Below are 16,456 nucleotides of genomic sequence, written 5' to 3' on the forward strand. Positions count from 1 at the left end.
TTACCCACTGAGCCATAGTCGTCTATTAGACCTCCGTCTAAAACTGGGTTTAATTGGTCTAACAGTGAAAGTTTTTTAGCGGTCTAGGCTTAGCCTAGACGTTGATTAGCTGTTTTTTAAGCGTCTATATATAGACGTCTATATTATAGACGTCATTTCAACGTCTATAATATAGACGGTCTATAAATAGACGCTTAAAAAACAGCTAATCAACGTCTAGGCTAAGCCTAGACCGCTAAAAAACTTTCACTGTTAGACCAATTATAACCCCGTTTTAGCCTAGCCCTTAGACGTATTTTAGACGTCTAATAGCCCGAAAAATGCTCAGTGGGTAAGAAAGTGCAAACACGCAGTTCAAGTTCATCCATGCCTGTCGTGTCGTGACAGACGACCGTCGTGTATCCATGGCTACTGACAACCCACCTAGCCTATCAGGATGTGACTGTCCCTCCGGGTTATGGGATGTAGAGCTCTAGTACTCTACCCAACTTGAACTAGTGTAGAATGCGACTGTAACTGTTTTGCATGCACTGACTGGATCAGAGACAACAAACTGTCATCATCAGCTTTATCATCATCATGTGGAATAACAACAGACTGCTGCTGGGTCTCTGCATTGTGGCTGTTGCTGTGAATTACCATGGTAAACATTTAAGACACTCTTTCATAACCAGGGTAGAGTTTGATTCTAACTTATTCTTAGCCTAAAGTTGTTAAAGTTACACTGAGTTCCATGTTCCTTCTGACGTCGCTGTAGCAACTGCACTGCACTGTCTGGGATCCACTGGGATCCTTGCAGATTTCATAGTGATCTGCATCTGCTTTCAAAAGTGATTGGTTGTTTTTGTAGCGATTTTTTTGCAAGCAGATGTTAGCTTTGAAATTGCAATAATTTCTGCAAGGATCAAACTTTGTTGGTTGTCTTTTTTTTTTAAAACTTTCTAGACATCAACAGGTGCATTCCTACAGACATGAGCATGTAATCAAAATCTAGTAACTAGTATTAAACTTACGTTTTCAAATAATTATAGTGAAGTGAAAGTACAATATTTTCCTTTGAGATGTAGTGGAGTAGAGGTAAACATTATTGAAAATTGGAAGTACTCCACTAAAGTAAAAATACCTCAAAATTGTACTTAAGTACAGTACTTGAGTACATGTACTTGGTTACTTTTCACCTACTGCATAGTCATTAGGCACATACAAGTATTTGGAATACATGAAATGTATGTAATATCACAGCCATTCTAGGGCTAGTGCCATGTATCAACATCAAGATCAAACGCATGTGTCTAGAACTTATTGGCAGTGGTGGTAAAAGTACTGTACCATGTTTTACTGAAGTAAAAGTATCAATACTGCGATGTAGAATACTCAATTCAAATTGTACTTGAGTAAAGGTACTAAAGTATTGGCATCAAAATATACTTTAAAGTACCAAAAGTAAAACTACACATTATGCAGAATGTCCCATTTCACAGGTTTCAAATGTATGCAAATCTTTTGAAAATAGCAGATCTACAAACTCACAACGCGTCACGCGTTGTGAGCTTGTAGATCTGCTATTTTCAAAATAGCCAACATTTGTGTGTGTGTACATTCTTTCTTTCTTTCTTTCTTCCTTCCTTCATTTATAAGCTTCCCAGTTAGCCTACATGATGTTTTCCTTTGTATTCCTAACACAGAGGCGTCTGGCTTCATGATCAGAAACAAGCTGCTGGGGAAATGTCTGAAGGTCCACAGCGGAGGCAGGGTGGCCCTGGAGGAATGCAGCCAGGGGTCACCCTTACAGGAGTGGCGCTGGGTGCCCGGCGGGGGCGGGGGGAGCCACCCCCACCACGGCGGCCACGCCATCAGTAACCAGCACACAGGGGACTGTCTGACGGCGCCGCGGGCAGAGTACGAGGGCGTCAGCCTGCAGGTATAGGCCTGTCACAATTTATTACATTTTATTACATACAATCGAACATAATCGTCATAATCGTTTCCATGTTGAGAAAGGTTCATACATTTTGAAACATTTCAAAAATAGTCGATCAAAATATTTTGATCGGCTATTTTTCCAATATTTTGTATTTTTCGAAATTATTAAATATGGTATTTATGGCCATAATATATTATATTATTATTTTTCCAAAATAGTGGAAATAGACGATCTACAAGCTCGCGACGTGTTGTGAGCTTGTAGATCGTCTATTTCCACAATTTTGGAAAAATTATATTGTAGAATATTAAATATGACATATGGCCATATATTATTTATTATTTATAATTTCTTTGTGTATTTTTTTTTTATCATATCTGCCCTTGTGCAACTTTTATTTACAAGACCTAAAAGCCACACAAGTCATTAATCGCAATATTTTAATGACAATTAATCGTCACGTACAATCTCATAATGGTGACAACCCTATACCTGCAGACCTGTGTATTAAGCGGAGAAGATGAAGAGACGTCTCCTCCTGGAGAAGGAGGAGAGGAGGTGTATATGGAGAGGCAGACGAGCAGCAGCCAAGCATGGACCTGCAACAAGAAGGGTCTTCTCAGCCTGTCGGGCAAGGGTCTGCACCTCAGTGCCACCCACCAGTCCACCCTGGTGTTCCTCTCCAAGGACCATAAGCAGGTATGAATACTTAATAATAATAATACCTGAGTATTTAGAAAAGTGCCATATAAATTCCAAAGTCGCTTTACGTGTGTGTGTGTGTGTGTGTGTGTGTGTGTGTGTGTGTGTGTGTGTGTGTGTGTGTGTGTGTGTGTGTGTGTGTGTGTGTGTGTGTGTGTGTGTGTGTGTGTGTGTGTGTGTGTGTGTGTGTGTGTGTGTGTGTGTGTGTGGGCCAAGGGGAGAGGAGAACTTTATCAGGAAAAACAAATAAGCAATTTAGCAAACACTAAAAACAAGAGTTGAAAATACATAAATAAATAATCTGGTTATTTCCATTCTACCAGCTAGTTAACTGCACACACCTGACCTGATAACCTGATTGGAGGTCTGGAGTGAAACCGGAGTTGACGGCCAGCGGAGGGAACAAAGGCACTTCAGAAAGCGCTTTTGTTTGTTCATTGTCAAACCACTGTAAAACTGGGAACCATACCCAGTGTATTTGGGTTGTAAGTGACATTCTTTGTTAAAATAAGTGCCAAATAGCTCTACAGTATGTTCAGTATACAGTAAGTTTGTTCAATAAGGTGGTTAAACAGAAATTACAGTACATTTTCAGCTTTTCATTCAATCAGGAGAACTCAATTCAATGAGAACTCATATAGGATAAAGAAGTGAATTTGGAAGTGAGGAAACTACAAAATTGGAATTAGAACACGATCAAACTGAAGCTAAATGTCTTCTCTCTCCTAAATGGATGAAATGGTCAATGGTGACCCACCTCAAAATATATTTTCTGTTTATTAAAGAGCTGGAGAGATGAGAAGACCCCTGTTACTGAACAAACACTACTGATTACTGAATATCTGAATATACTGTAGACTAGAGCTTCAACTTTTTAACAAAAAAAATGACAAAAACAATGTTTTAACCAAAAAGTATCACTTACAGCACCTTTAAATGCCAGCCTATTGTACCAAGTGTAACATCACAGTTTTATGTTAATTAGCTGAAATAATGTATCCAATATGTGAATAATTGAATAGATCAAACAGAGGATTATTCAACTAAAATTGTTCTTGTACATGTGAAAAGTCTTTGAAATGTTTGAAACAGTTTGAATAATTTTGAAATGTTTTAACACAAATCTTCTCTTCTGGGTGTCCCTGGCACAAAAAATGTTGGTCAGATGGGGGTCTGCAGCCAAATACATAATCTATTTCAAATATCTTTAATGTGAAGCACTGGATAAAGACATACAGTTACGATTCAAACACGTATGAAAAACAAACAGAGGCATACACACAAAACAAACAGGTACGATTAAATTAATACAAACAGAGACAAAATGTACATATGGGGCCAAATACATATTAATTTGGGGGCGCTTGGCACGAAAAAGTTTGAGAACTTACTGAACTAAATAACCATACTCTGTCCCTAAAAGCAGGGCACTCGGTGGAGGACACTGGACAACCAGACGGTGTGCAGTGAAAGAGACAGCCATCACCCTCATCACCACGTGAATGCAGCACCTAGTGCCATGTCAGACATGTCCAACTCTCATCAACAGCCTCAACTAAGTAAGTAAGACAACAGCCAAGGTCGAATGGCTTCAAATTAATTTGATATTTCCAGACATCCCACCCTGGAAAAATTCATTTCAGGGAGGTCAAGAAAATATATGAACATATATATTTTGTATATATGCCACACATATGTTTAACATATATGGGAATATATACAGTATGAGCTATATATGACACATAGATTTCCTATAAATCCACATATATGCACATACTGTATATGAACCTGAATATGGCATATATGCAGTATATTCTGCATATATTTGCCATATATTGGCATATTATGTTCATATATTTAGTAGGCGGGCTCTAGACCGGATATGGCATTTGATTGAGCTTGTAGATTGGCTGTTTCCACTATTCATGTTTTTTTTTGTTAAGTGCAAAGTTTTTGAATTATGTTTTTTGTCATATCTGCCCTATTCTACTTTGGTTTACGAAGCCTAAAAGCCAGACAGAAATATTAATTTGTATTCATAATGTTCCAATGTTCCAATGACAGAAACCCAATTAAATCTATTTGAGCAACAATTAAACGTCAAGTAAAATGACATAATCGTGACAGCCTTAACTGCTGTGAATAAAATTGATAATTTTAAAAGTGAGTTGCTCCCTCCCTCCCTCCTTGTTTTGCATGTATTCTTCTCACACTGCCAACTCCGGCTGATTCTACACCCACTTCCTCTTCCATTTCATACGACTTAATGTTTGTTTTCATTGGCATTTGGCTCCATTTTGTGACGTTAGTTGCATAGACGGCTGTATTTCCCATTGGGCTGCAGATTGGATTAGAATGATGCCCGCTTTCAGCCTGAGGATGGGCTGGATCTCATTTAGTTAAGTGCTTTTCTTACCAATCGATATAAACCTACTGCCCTCATATGGGGGGGGGGGGTGTGACTCAGCATGATTCGTGGAAAAAGTACACAAATTTTGTACTTAAGTAAAAGTATCAATACTGCAATGTAGAAATACTCTGTTACAAGTATAAGTCCGGAATTCTAAATTTACTTGAGTAAAAGTACAAATGTACCGGCATCAAAATATACTTATTATTATTATTGTACTCATTATGCAGAATGTCCCATTTCACAGGTTTTCCCAAAAAAATTAATCATTTTAGAAGCTCACAATCCGTCGCGATGAGACGCATTGTGAGCTTGTTTTCCGCTATTTTCAAATGGCCAAAATATATATAGGCTGAAGTGGTGTATGTTTTGTAATAATAATCAAAATCTACAAAGTAACTAGTAACTCAAGTTTTCAAATAATTGTAGTGTAGTAAAAGTACAATATTTGAGCACAGTACTTGAGTAAATCTACTTAGTTACTTTACACCACTGGAACCATCTCTCAACTGATTTGTGAATTGGTTTATGTATTTGTACTAAAACTGATATCCCTCTCCCTCTTTAACTCTGTCTCTGTCTCTCTCCATTAAAACATGTTTATTGACTAACCCTACAGTATGCCCCCTTTCCAGCCATTGAGTTCTTTATCTGATGATAATTAATCATACAAAAATAATATTGTGAGGCATCAAAACATACCTTTTGGTCATGCCCAAAATTAAGAAAATACTGGGAAAGATATCTTTAAAGCAGTCAGTGCAATATTCCATATACAAATTCCTCAGGACCCATTAATAGGCCTACTTTGGAGTTTTCCCAGAGGGTCTAGAGAGAAGAAATCAGATATATATTCTACAAATAATGCTCACAGCAGCTACAAAAGGCATACAAAAGGCTTAAACCCAATCCACCAACATATGAGTCCTGTGTGCAAAGACTATGGGATTTATATTGTATGGAAGAAATCACCCTAACCCTTAAGATTTGCTTGATTCAGTATTTAGATATTTAATATTCATTTTATCAGACAAAATAAAATTATCTCAGCCTTCCTATACAAACCCATTGTAACTTCATTAATCGAAAACACCCATCCTTGGTTGTGGTGACTCATACTGCCCTCCTAATACATGAGGTTTATCAATAATAACTTTTTTTATAAATTTAATTTGAATTGTTTATTGGATTTTTTTATTTTTATTTCCCCCAAAAATATAGAAAAAATATATAAAAAGTGGCTAGGTTTATATAAATGTAACTAATTGAAATGCCTGCATTCTTCTTTCATGTCCAGTTGAAGGTGTTATGGACCCTGTCACAGAGCTGAATACATCTTCAGATCCCACAATGGTGTTCTTCACCATGGACTATGGTGAGTTTTGGTGCAGTGCTGCATTCAAGAATTTAGTTTTCCATGCAAATGTTAGGGGGTTAGGAACTGATGTTTGACCTGCATGAATGTAGGTACAGCTCCTTCACCACTAGGGAGAGCCAAACGTTAGGAAAAGAGAAGGAATGTTTTATGGTGTGTGTGAGAAAGTTCAGAGTCAATAACCTTCTATCTTCAGTTTGTGTGTGATGGAGACTACCTTTTTATTTTCAAGTCGTTCCAATTCAAGGGTCCAGTGTTTGTAATCACACAGCGTCGTTTAACTAAAGTTCAATCCAATATATAAAGTAACAAACAAAACTTCTAATTTCTTCTTAAGGAATTGTGTTATATCGTGGTCAAAAAACTGTTTGCTGCCGTCCAAACATTTCCATCTGTCCCTGACAGTCTCTCTGTCATTCCTTAATCAAGGGGTTCCAGCAACCTGTGGGATCTATTGCATAGCCCAAGCAGCGGGGGGCAGCAACGGGTATCCAAACAATAAATACAATATAAATAACTAAATTGGCTCTAACAGTGTGAAAAAGTACATTAGGCAAGGCTTCATGGCTCACAGACATAGAAGTACTGTATACTACAGTATGTTGAAATGCAATGTGCAGAACGTTGTAATGTTGTGTTGTCCTGAAAGTTCACTATGTTCACAGGTATGGGCTGGAAGATAACCATGCTGGTCCTGAGCTCCTTGGCTCTAGTGCTGGGGTCTGTGATTCTTATCATCAATGTTTATGCTAACAGGTGAGAACCTAAACACACACACGCACGCGCGCGCGCACACGACACGCACACGCACACACAGTTTGTATTACTATAATTCTGAGGACATTGTTTACCTTTTTGGGGGGCATTTTTAACCCTAAACCCAATGGCCTGAGTAATACTTAACTGCCTATCTACCAGTGGCATCCCCAGGAATTACATTTAGGGCAGGCGAGATTTTTTTTTGCAACCAACCCCCCCAACCCCCCACCCCAAAAACACAACACTATCCTAGTCACAATTTCAACTCAATCAAAAATCGGCGAAAGTGGACGTTTTCAAGATGTTTTGGCCCTTATCTCTGGAACGGAAAGTCCAATCTGCTCAGTTCAAAGCTTGTTGGATGCGTGACTTTGAGGACATAAGCACAAATTTTCAGGTTATATGATTTGGGTTTTCTACGGGAGGCGAGATCTTAGTTGCCTCTACAGTGGGTACGCCACTGCTATCTACAAGCTCACTTCTGTTTTGCACACAACTAAGTACAAATCAGCCACCCCCCACCGGCAGAGGCGTTCCTCTGCCCTGATGAACATCTACATAAACAGTGTAACAAAACCAAAATACAGCCTGAGGGATGTGTCTTTCTGCAGGGAAACACACACAGATGACAGCTGAAATATTTATATACCACCCATTCTTGAGAACTGGGACAAATCATATACCAAAACATTTTAAATTATTTATTAGCATGAATTACATAAGATGTATACAATGTTTTGGTCTGGTTTCCTTTTTTCTAAACTTGCACTCTGCCAGAAAACATATTCCCAACTTTAAAAAAAAGAAAAGTTTTAATGTTTGTTAAAAGCATTAAAAAAACATGTAGGTGTAAGAGAGGTGTACAATTATTAATATCAACTTTTTTTTTAAATTTGTTTTTTTGTCACAAACCCGGCGACCTCGGAGCAGTCGGACTCACAAGCATTCGGCATGGCGACGCGCTCGCCGGAGATCGCACGGCGGTGCCTCTCGAGGTTCAAGTCCACTGCAGACAGCATGCCTCCATCGTTGTTCTGTTTTTTTCCTAACTACCTCCTAACGTAATATTAGGGGCTGTAGTCAGTTCCACGCCAAGCGGGACGAGTGGTCCGCTGCTGGGGGCGAATGGTCCGCGGGAAAAAATAGGGGCGAGTGTGTTTTGGGGAAAGCGTTTCCGTTATACCTACTGTAGCATACGGTAAAATAGAAGGAAAAACACACGGCACTTGCGTTGTCTCTTATCTGTGGTACAGAGAATCAAATCCCTCAAAGATCCAATTCCATAGAGAAAATTTATAAACAAAATATTAAAAACATTTCTCAAGACATCTGAACCATAAAGTGATATAGTGCTTAAATACAGCCCATAATTGCATGATAGTATGACAATTATTTCACAACTATGGACTATCATGTAATTATGGGCTGTATTTAAGCCTGTCACTTTATGTCACTTTTTTGGTTGATTTGTCATGGTATTTGTGACCGAACGTTGACCTTTTTTAATAAATCATCTCAGAGTGTGTGCTGGAATTTTTCTATGGAACTTAATTTATATAGTGCCTTTACCCGAGGCGTGTTATATTTTATATCCTATGGTACTTCCTTGTCATCCATGGTGCTTCCTATGGTGCTTCCCTGACATCTATGGTGCTTCCTATGGTGGTGCTTCCTATGACTAGGATAGTTGCATAGTACGGTAAAAAAAAATGAACACTCTCTGTGTGTCATCTGACAGCCAGCGCTGGCTCCTGTTTCGTAATAATAATAATATTGATAATAACAATCTAATATGGCTTTCCGTGCTAAAGACATGCAGCTTAAAGCTACTATAGTCATCAGTGATGTAAAGTACATTTACTCAAGTACTGTACTTAAGTACAATTTTGAGGTACTTTGACTTTACTGGAGTATTTCCAATTTTCAATTCTTTTACTTCTACTCGACTACATCTCAGAGGCAAATATTGTACTTTTACTCCACTACAATTATTTGACAACGTTTAGTTACTAGTTGACTTATAGATTGTGATTATTATTACAAAACATACATTAACCACTTCAGCCCTATATTCATTTCGGCCATTTGAAAATAGCCGATCTACAAGCTCACTATTTTCAAAAGATTTTTATACATTTTAAAACTTGTGAAATGGGACATTCTGCATAATGAGTACTTTTAGTACATCTTGATACCAATACTTTTGTACTTTTGCAAGTACAAAAGTAAATTTTGAATTCCGGACTTTTTCTTCTAACAGAGTATTTCTACATTGCAGTACTGATACTTTTACTTAAGTAGTAGTTTTTCCACCACTGATAGTCATAAAATAAAGATGACAGAGACAGTACATATAAGTTCAAAATAAGTACAAAATAAAGTAGCATAGTAAGGTTAAAACATTTACACTCTCTCTCTCTCTCTCTCTCTCTGACCCCCCCCCCCCCCCCCCAGCAGCAGGAAGAAGGTGGTGTGCGTGTTGAAATCCTACACTCCTAGGGAGGAGGTGAGCCAGCCGGGGTCTCCCGTCCCCAACGAAAGAGCCCCGCTGACCCAGCACGCCATGCGCCTCCCTCACTCCTCCCCTGCTTTACAGCGAGGAGAAATCCTCATCCAGTGGAAAGATGGCACGGTGACCCCTCTCTACGAAGCTTAAACGTGTGTTTTTTTCATGCGCATGCACAAGCATTTAGTGTGTGTGGTACTGCCCCCATGAATACTAATGGTAGAGGAAGGAACAGACATACAGGGAATATAAGGTTAGTTTTCGATACTGATATCAGATATCAAACAGCCTGGTTACTGTACATAATCTGTAGGGCATTTTCTGTATGTCTGAACCATAGATTTAAAAGTATAGATAGACCATAAGCGCCCTACTAATATGTTCACCTGCGCCTGGGGGGACTCGATGATGCTTGGATACCAGATAATTAATGCATCTTCACATCAAACCAATACGTCACAGATTGATTGAACGTATTAGTCAGCATGAGGTACAGTCAGACATTAAGGCTAAAATGATAACACCAAAAAAAGTCCTGGGGACTTGTTTCCATTGTGGTCCTATGTGTTCAATTCATCAACATACTGTAGCATAAAACATGTACACAATCAACAAATACAAAACACTGTATGTACAACGGAGAAAAAAAGGGGGGAAATGGTGGCAGTGCATGACACCTCCTTTCTATGGGAACATGCATTTCACCTCCCCTTGTGGTCTCCTGATAGAAGTTTTTTTCAGGCCAATTTGGCAAGAAACCAGTGATTTACATCTTTTAATGGATGGTGCCAGGGCATTCCACATTTTGGTGGATTGATTACTTCCTCTTCCTTTTCCAACTTTGACACGGAAGCACACAGAGTTGCTAGTATGAATGGAATTGTCCGTTCTAAACGTTTTATTTCTATGGTCTGGACAATGGAGAAAGGGAAAGGGTTAGTCGAGGTTAGTCTTTAAGGTCTATACACACCGGGAGCGTTTATTTCCTTCTGTTGGTGTCACGAGTACGGCCACGCTGAACGCGAATGTTAGGCAGTGATAAATCGACGTATTTATCATCGCAAATAAAATCATCCACCTATAGCAGTGGTTTTCAACCCTTTTCATATCACATTATTTATTGGGCATTTGAGCCATGGACCACCGTTTGATGAGATTTAGACTCTCAGACCCAAGATTTTGTCCACAATTCCATGCTGTATTGATGTTGGTACCAAAGGAGAGATAAATGGCAAACGTTGATCAAAATAACAATTATTTTATTTAGTAAGGCAGATGTTTAACAATAATTTAACTCTTGAGAGCGTAAAATGAAAAAAAATTACGCTCTCAAAAGTTAAAGATCTAATAGGGTCCATTTGGTTACCAACCCTCCATTTAGCTGGGGACCACCTGGAACCCCCTCAAGGATCACTGATGGTCCCCGGGCCACTGGTTGCGAACCACTGACCTATAGTTTGGCATATAATATTTGCTGGTTTCACGCATGTTCGTAGCGTTCACGTGCGTCGCTCCTGGGGTGTAAGGTACATTTTTAAGCTCAAGTCATACTCCATTGTGCGACAGTGTTGATCTGATCTATAAGCTGACGTTCTTGTCAGCACGCAACACCGTTGCAGTACGGAGTATAAGATAGGCTTTAGTAGCAGTGATGCTAAAGTCCAGGCTGTGGTCAAGTCAGTCATGAAAACATTGTAGATCATACCGGGTCTTTCCAGTAAATGTCTTGGAGAGCTCATGGACGTGGACCGGACGGTGTTGGAGAGGCGTACTGTAGCCGGCCAGGTTAAAGATGAAAGCCGTCTCGACGCTGCCAAGTGAAGTGAAAAGTGAAGTGCAAAAAGCCCATAACAATATAAAAGAGAGAGATAGAAGAGAGAGCAAGCTGCACTCTGAGAGAGTGCAGCTTGTCCACAGGTGTTGGAGATGTGAGTGTCGGGTGGATTGAAGTGCAGCAGATTGAATAATGGTTCATGTAACTGTAGATCCTTTTGTGTGTGTAGAATTACCAATAACACATTTTAAAAAGCTAAAACGAGCGTTAGTCTAGTCTTATACTGTGGTAGTGGAAAAAGCACATAGAAATGTATATTTTATTCACTGGCGTGAAGTGAGCTCAGGTGTGCTGTGCTGTGAACTGGGGTTCTGTTTGTGTAGAAATGTAGGCGATTTATGGCCCGCTGTGTGATGTTTGCCTGAGTGAAATGGAACGGTTCTGTATGTTTTATCATGGTTATCAACTTCAAAGACAATGATGCTGTTGTTTACGTGGCCGCATGTAGCCTTGATGTGACCTTTTCAGCAAACACAATTAAGTGCCTTCTTGCAATTCTGTGACATTATGTAGGTTGTGCCACTGCTGCAATAGAAGGTTTGATAACCACTCGAGTCATGCATAGATAAGGTTGTTTGTCGCACAGTATTATATCCGGCCGTATATAGAGTATGTCAGAAGTTTAAGATGAAAAGGCTGCATGTACAGACTATAGGGTTGGGCGGTATAATGGTAACATGGTAACCTGAGGCGTTTGAAGATGACGACGGTATCCATTTCAACGCTGTTACGAAACAGTGATGCAATGCGAAGTTACAGTGTGTACAGTACGTGTTCTCTTCCATTGAAGCTCGTTCTGAGCGATCTGAAAGTTGAACACAGAAGGTTATATAGCTGGCACAGACCGTGGCCATATTGAGTTCACTGGAAGAGAGTCATATACTGTACTGTACACTGGATTGATACGTGCTACGTTCTTACGTGGCAGAATATTGACAAGTACCCTGATGCTATAGGCAGGGTTGGCACGATGGACAGCGGTCGTGACGATACTGTGTAGGCCCATGTGTCGTAACGTATCTGTTAGAGAATGTATTTTGTAATGTTTTTTCTATGGCTAAACCAACCTAAAGGATGGTAGAGGGGAATTTTATGTTACATAACGTGGTGAGAGTATCTGTTATTGTAGGCCTATGTTAAATTAGTGTTATAGCCTACATTTTGTGAAGGGATTAGATTCCAGACACATGGAATAGTGTGTAAACGAGTGTATTTCTGTCAGCAGGAGTTAATTTTGACACGTCTATGTATAGATTGTGCAATGAGGTGCCTCCAACCCCATGGAAGGTTTTTTCCTTCTTTATACATTATATTACCCCATAATAGCACATACAGTGACAGCTTAAGCCCTATTTCAATGCGTTGTAAGCTAGATGGAGGGGTGTTGATTGAGATGCTCTCAGTGCTGATCTAAAATCAGATTGATCTGCAAAACGTTTTCAGATGTAGAGAAAATATGCATAAAAGAACTGAATTTGAGGTTACATGCAAACGCTACGGGGGGTTCCATTGCCATCCCCTGGTGCCCCAAATGAAACCCTTTCCGGTAAATGATTTGATCATCTACATTCTACACAGTATAATATGGACTATGTTACAGTGTCAAAAGTGTATGACCTTTTACATACTAACGGACATAGTTGCATGATGTTCATAACCATGTCATATTTACACATGTAATGTGTACCATGTTTTAGAGCTGAATTTAATTAGTTATAGATGATGAAAATGTCAGTGAGCTAACCTAACTACAATATATTTTTTTTAATGATAGAAATGAGCTAATTACATAACTTGAATTGACTTGGTTTTGTATTTGTTTTGTTTTTAATAAGCGGTACAGTACATATGTTTCTTACCCCTCAGTGAAAATATTTCACATTTATGCTGGAAAATATAAATATATTTGTTCAATAAATGCTTTAGGTCCAGGGATGTATTTTGGACATGTTTTGTGTGTTCAGACTAGTGTTCTGCATCATTGACCTTTGTTCCTGTGGTTTATAGTGCAGTGGATCTCAAACATTTCGCCCCAAGATCCCCCAAATTGATATTTGTATCATTTCAAATGGACTCCCATTTGAAAAGATCTTGTGCCAGGGATCCCCATTAGAGATGTCAACATTGTCAGCATGTCAAGCTATGTCGGCATTGTTAAAAAATAGCCTAAAATGTATTAGGGCTTACAGTAAGTGTGTAATTAAAGTAGTTCACCCAAAAAATTACTTAATTTCTATCAATGACACACCCCATGAAGCCTTGAATTCATGGAGATTTCTTTTGTCGCATTCCTGAGCCATTAATTTGATGACTGGGTCATCGGTCAGTAGGAGACTCAGTAGGAGACTTCAAATTATCCGTCATCAAGTTATTGGCTTAGGAATACGACAAAAACAAAAAAATCTCCATGAATTCAAAGCTTCATGGGGTGTGTAATCGATAGAAAATAAGTCATTTGTGGGTGAACTACTCCTTTAAACTTTTCCTCATTTTTGCTGGGGACCCCCACCTTGAACCCTCTCAAGGACCGCTGGGCGAGTCCCCGGTCCCCACTTTGAGAACCAGTGGTTTAGCGTTTGTTCAAGAGAGGAAGGATGATGATGATAAAAGCACGTTTTATTGTTGTCGGGCCTGTAGCGAGGCAGTAGCAGCCACAGACATGTTGAGGTTGGACTTGGCATTTCCCTGTGGCACGGAAACTTCTCTGCAGGAGGAGTCTGATGTCTGGTCCGTTTACAGCAGAAAGCAAGAGGGCTGTTTTCATGTTGTTGGCACCATGCAACGCAGGGCAGGGTGAATGGGATCCAATGTTTTGTCAGCACAACTGTGATTTGACAGACATAATATACTGTATTATGCAGTGGTGGAAGAAGTGCACTCACATTCTCTTGTTACAAGTGAAAGTCTGGTATTCAGAATTTAATTGAGTAAAAGTATTGGCATCAAAAATATACAAGTAAAAGTACTCATTACGTAGAATGTCCCATTTCACGAGTTTTAAAAATGTATTAAAATTGTTTGAAAATAGCCTGATCTACAAGCTCACAACGCGTCGCATCGCTGTGAGCTTGTAGATCAGCTATTTTCAAATAGCCGAAGTGTATATGTAGTACTGAAGTGGTTAATGTATTTTTTGTAATAATAGTTAAAAAAAAACAGTTCTTGAGTACATGAACTTACAGTGGTTACTTTACACCACTGGTATTTTATGTGGATCGAAGGGAGAAGAAAATTAAGATAAAAAACAAAACAAAATGGAAGAGTCATCTGACCTAGCTCCTAGTGACCTAGAACTTATAAGCCTTATTTTATACTTTGTTGTAAACTACGGCGAAAATAGCCGATCTACATTTTTTTTATAGTCTTCGCCTATATACTGTAATGACGTGCCCAAAACCGGGACGCTGGGTCGAAAGTGGTCACAGGTATTTTACAGTTTTCAGCCAAGTATTTCTCAAATTGAACACTTGAATCTTTCTAAAGTTTGCTGCGTTTCCCCCCCCCCCCCCACTAGGAATTTGTGCTTTTAGTTTTATTCTGTGCTTTTATTTTTAATTAAAGCTACAGTTGTCCTCTGCCACCCCTGCTGGTAATGTTTATTCTAATGAGAGGGCCTCTATAGATTTAATGAACAACAAACAGCATCCCACACACCCTTCCAGACCACATCCCACATGCCTGCCATGCCAATTTTCTTTACAATGTGTTGCAGCTTTCCCCTAAAATGACTAAAACAAGCTGAAGACGTTGAAGATTGTGCTTTTTGAAAACTATAGTGTATATATAGTTTTATGTAACTCTCCCACAACCTTTTAGTTTTGAGGATTCTTATTTCACAATTTGGTTTGTCAGATGTAGGTATGTATGCGTGTGCAGAAACACCCCCCTTTCTTTTATAAATGTGTTTTCACTGGGTATGCTGTATGTGCTCTCACACACACACACACACACACACACACACACACACACACACACACACACACACACACACACACACACACACACACACACACACACACACACACACACACACACACACACACACACACACACACACACACACACACACACACACACACACACACGTCTTTGCAGGTTTGTAGGTGAGCCATGGGGAGTGAAAGTTGGATAAGTGAGAAAAGTGAGTCAGAAAAACCAGGTAGGAGGTCATAGATGACGTTTCACACGGTCCTAAAACCATGGCTCAACCACAGCCCAATGCTCCAAACCATTCCTGAAAAGATTGTTTCTCAATATAATATATGTAATTAGACTATTATACTCAGAATCAACTTTATGGTCACTTCACAGGTATGTGTCAACTAAGAAGTGGGTGAAATTCGTTTTTGTGTGTACGTTTTTGTATTCAAAAAGGGGGAAAAGAAGTGGGGCAGGGAGAGCAATGAGGAAAAAACAAACATGAAGGAGAGGCAAAAATCTAAGATATCTACATATATACACAGGATAAACATGCAGGTACAGTATGTACATGAACATGAGGTTAGACTTGACATGGTGACACTTTAGTAGGTTCACATTAGCAGCAGGTATGTAGCCTACATGAGATTAGACATGGTCATAAGGTCTGTTTGCAAACAGTGGTGGAAAAAGTACTCAAATGTTTTACTTAAGTAAAAGTATCAATACTGCAATGTAGAAGTACTCTGTTACAGGTAAAAGTCCGGAATTCAAAATGTTACTTGAGTAAAAGTACAAAAGTATTGATATCAAAATGTACTTAAAGTACCAAAAGTAAAAGTACTAAAATGTTTGAAAATAGCAGATCAACAAGCTCACAACGCGTCATGGTGCGACGCGTTGTGAGCTTGTAGATCGGCTATTTTCAAATAGCCTCGGTATAAAATAGGGCCACTTTAGCCCTAAAATAGGGCTAAAGTGGTGGTATGTTTTATAATGTAATAATTTATATCTGCAAAGTAACTAAA

General features: G+C 39.1%; 1 protein-coding gene across 1 annotated transcript; it reads left to right on the forward strand.

Annotated features, from left to right (window-relative positions):
- Positions 1–535: 535 nt before the first annotated feature.
- Positions 536–13,432, forward strand: LOC308088892 (uncharacterized protein). Its single transcript, XM_080433476.1, has 7 exons — positions 536–643; positions 1,686–1,921; positions 2,423–2,623; positions 4,053–4,185; positions 6,334–6,411; positions 7,077–7,167; positions 9,625–13,432. The coding sequence occupies exons 1-7, from the start codon at positions 580–582 to the stop codon at positions 9,824–9,826; spliced, it is 1,005 nt and encodes a 334-aa protein (XP_080289602.1). The 5' UTR covers positions 536–579; the 3' UTR covers positions 9,827–13,432.
- Positions 13,433–16,456: the final 3,024 nt, after the last annotated feature.

The sequence above is a fragment of the Gymnoscopelus braueri genome (assembly GCF_963280865.1).
Source record: "Gymnoscopelus braueri genome assembly, chromosome: 7".
In the NCBI taxonomy this organism is placed as follows: Eukaryota; Metazoa; Chordata; class Actinopteri; order Myctophiformes; family Myctophidae; genus Gymnoscopelus; species Gymnoscopelus braueri.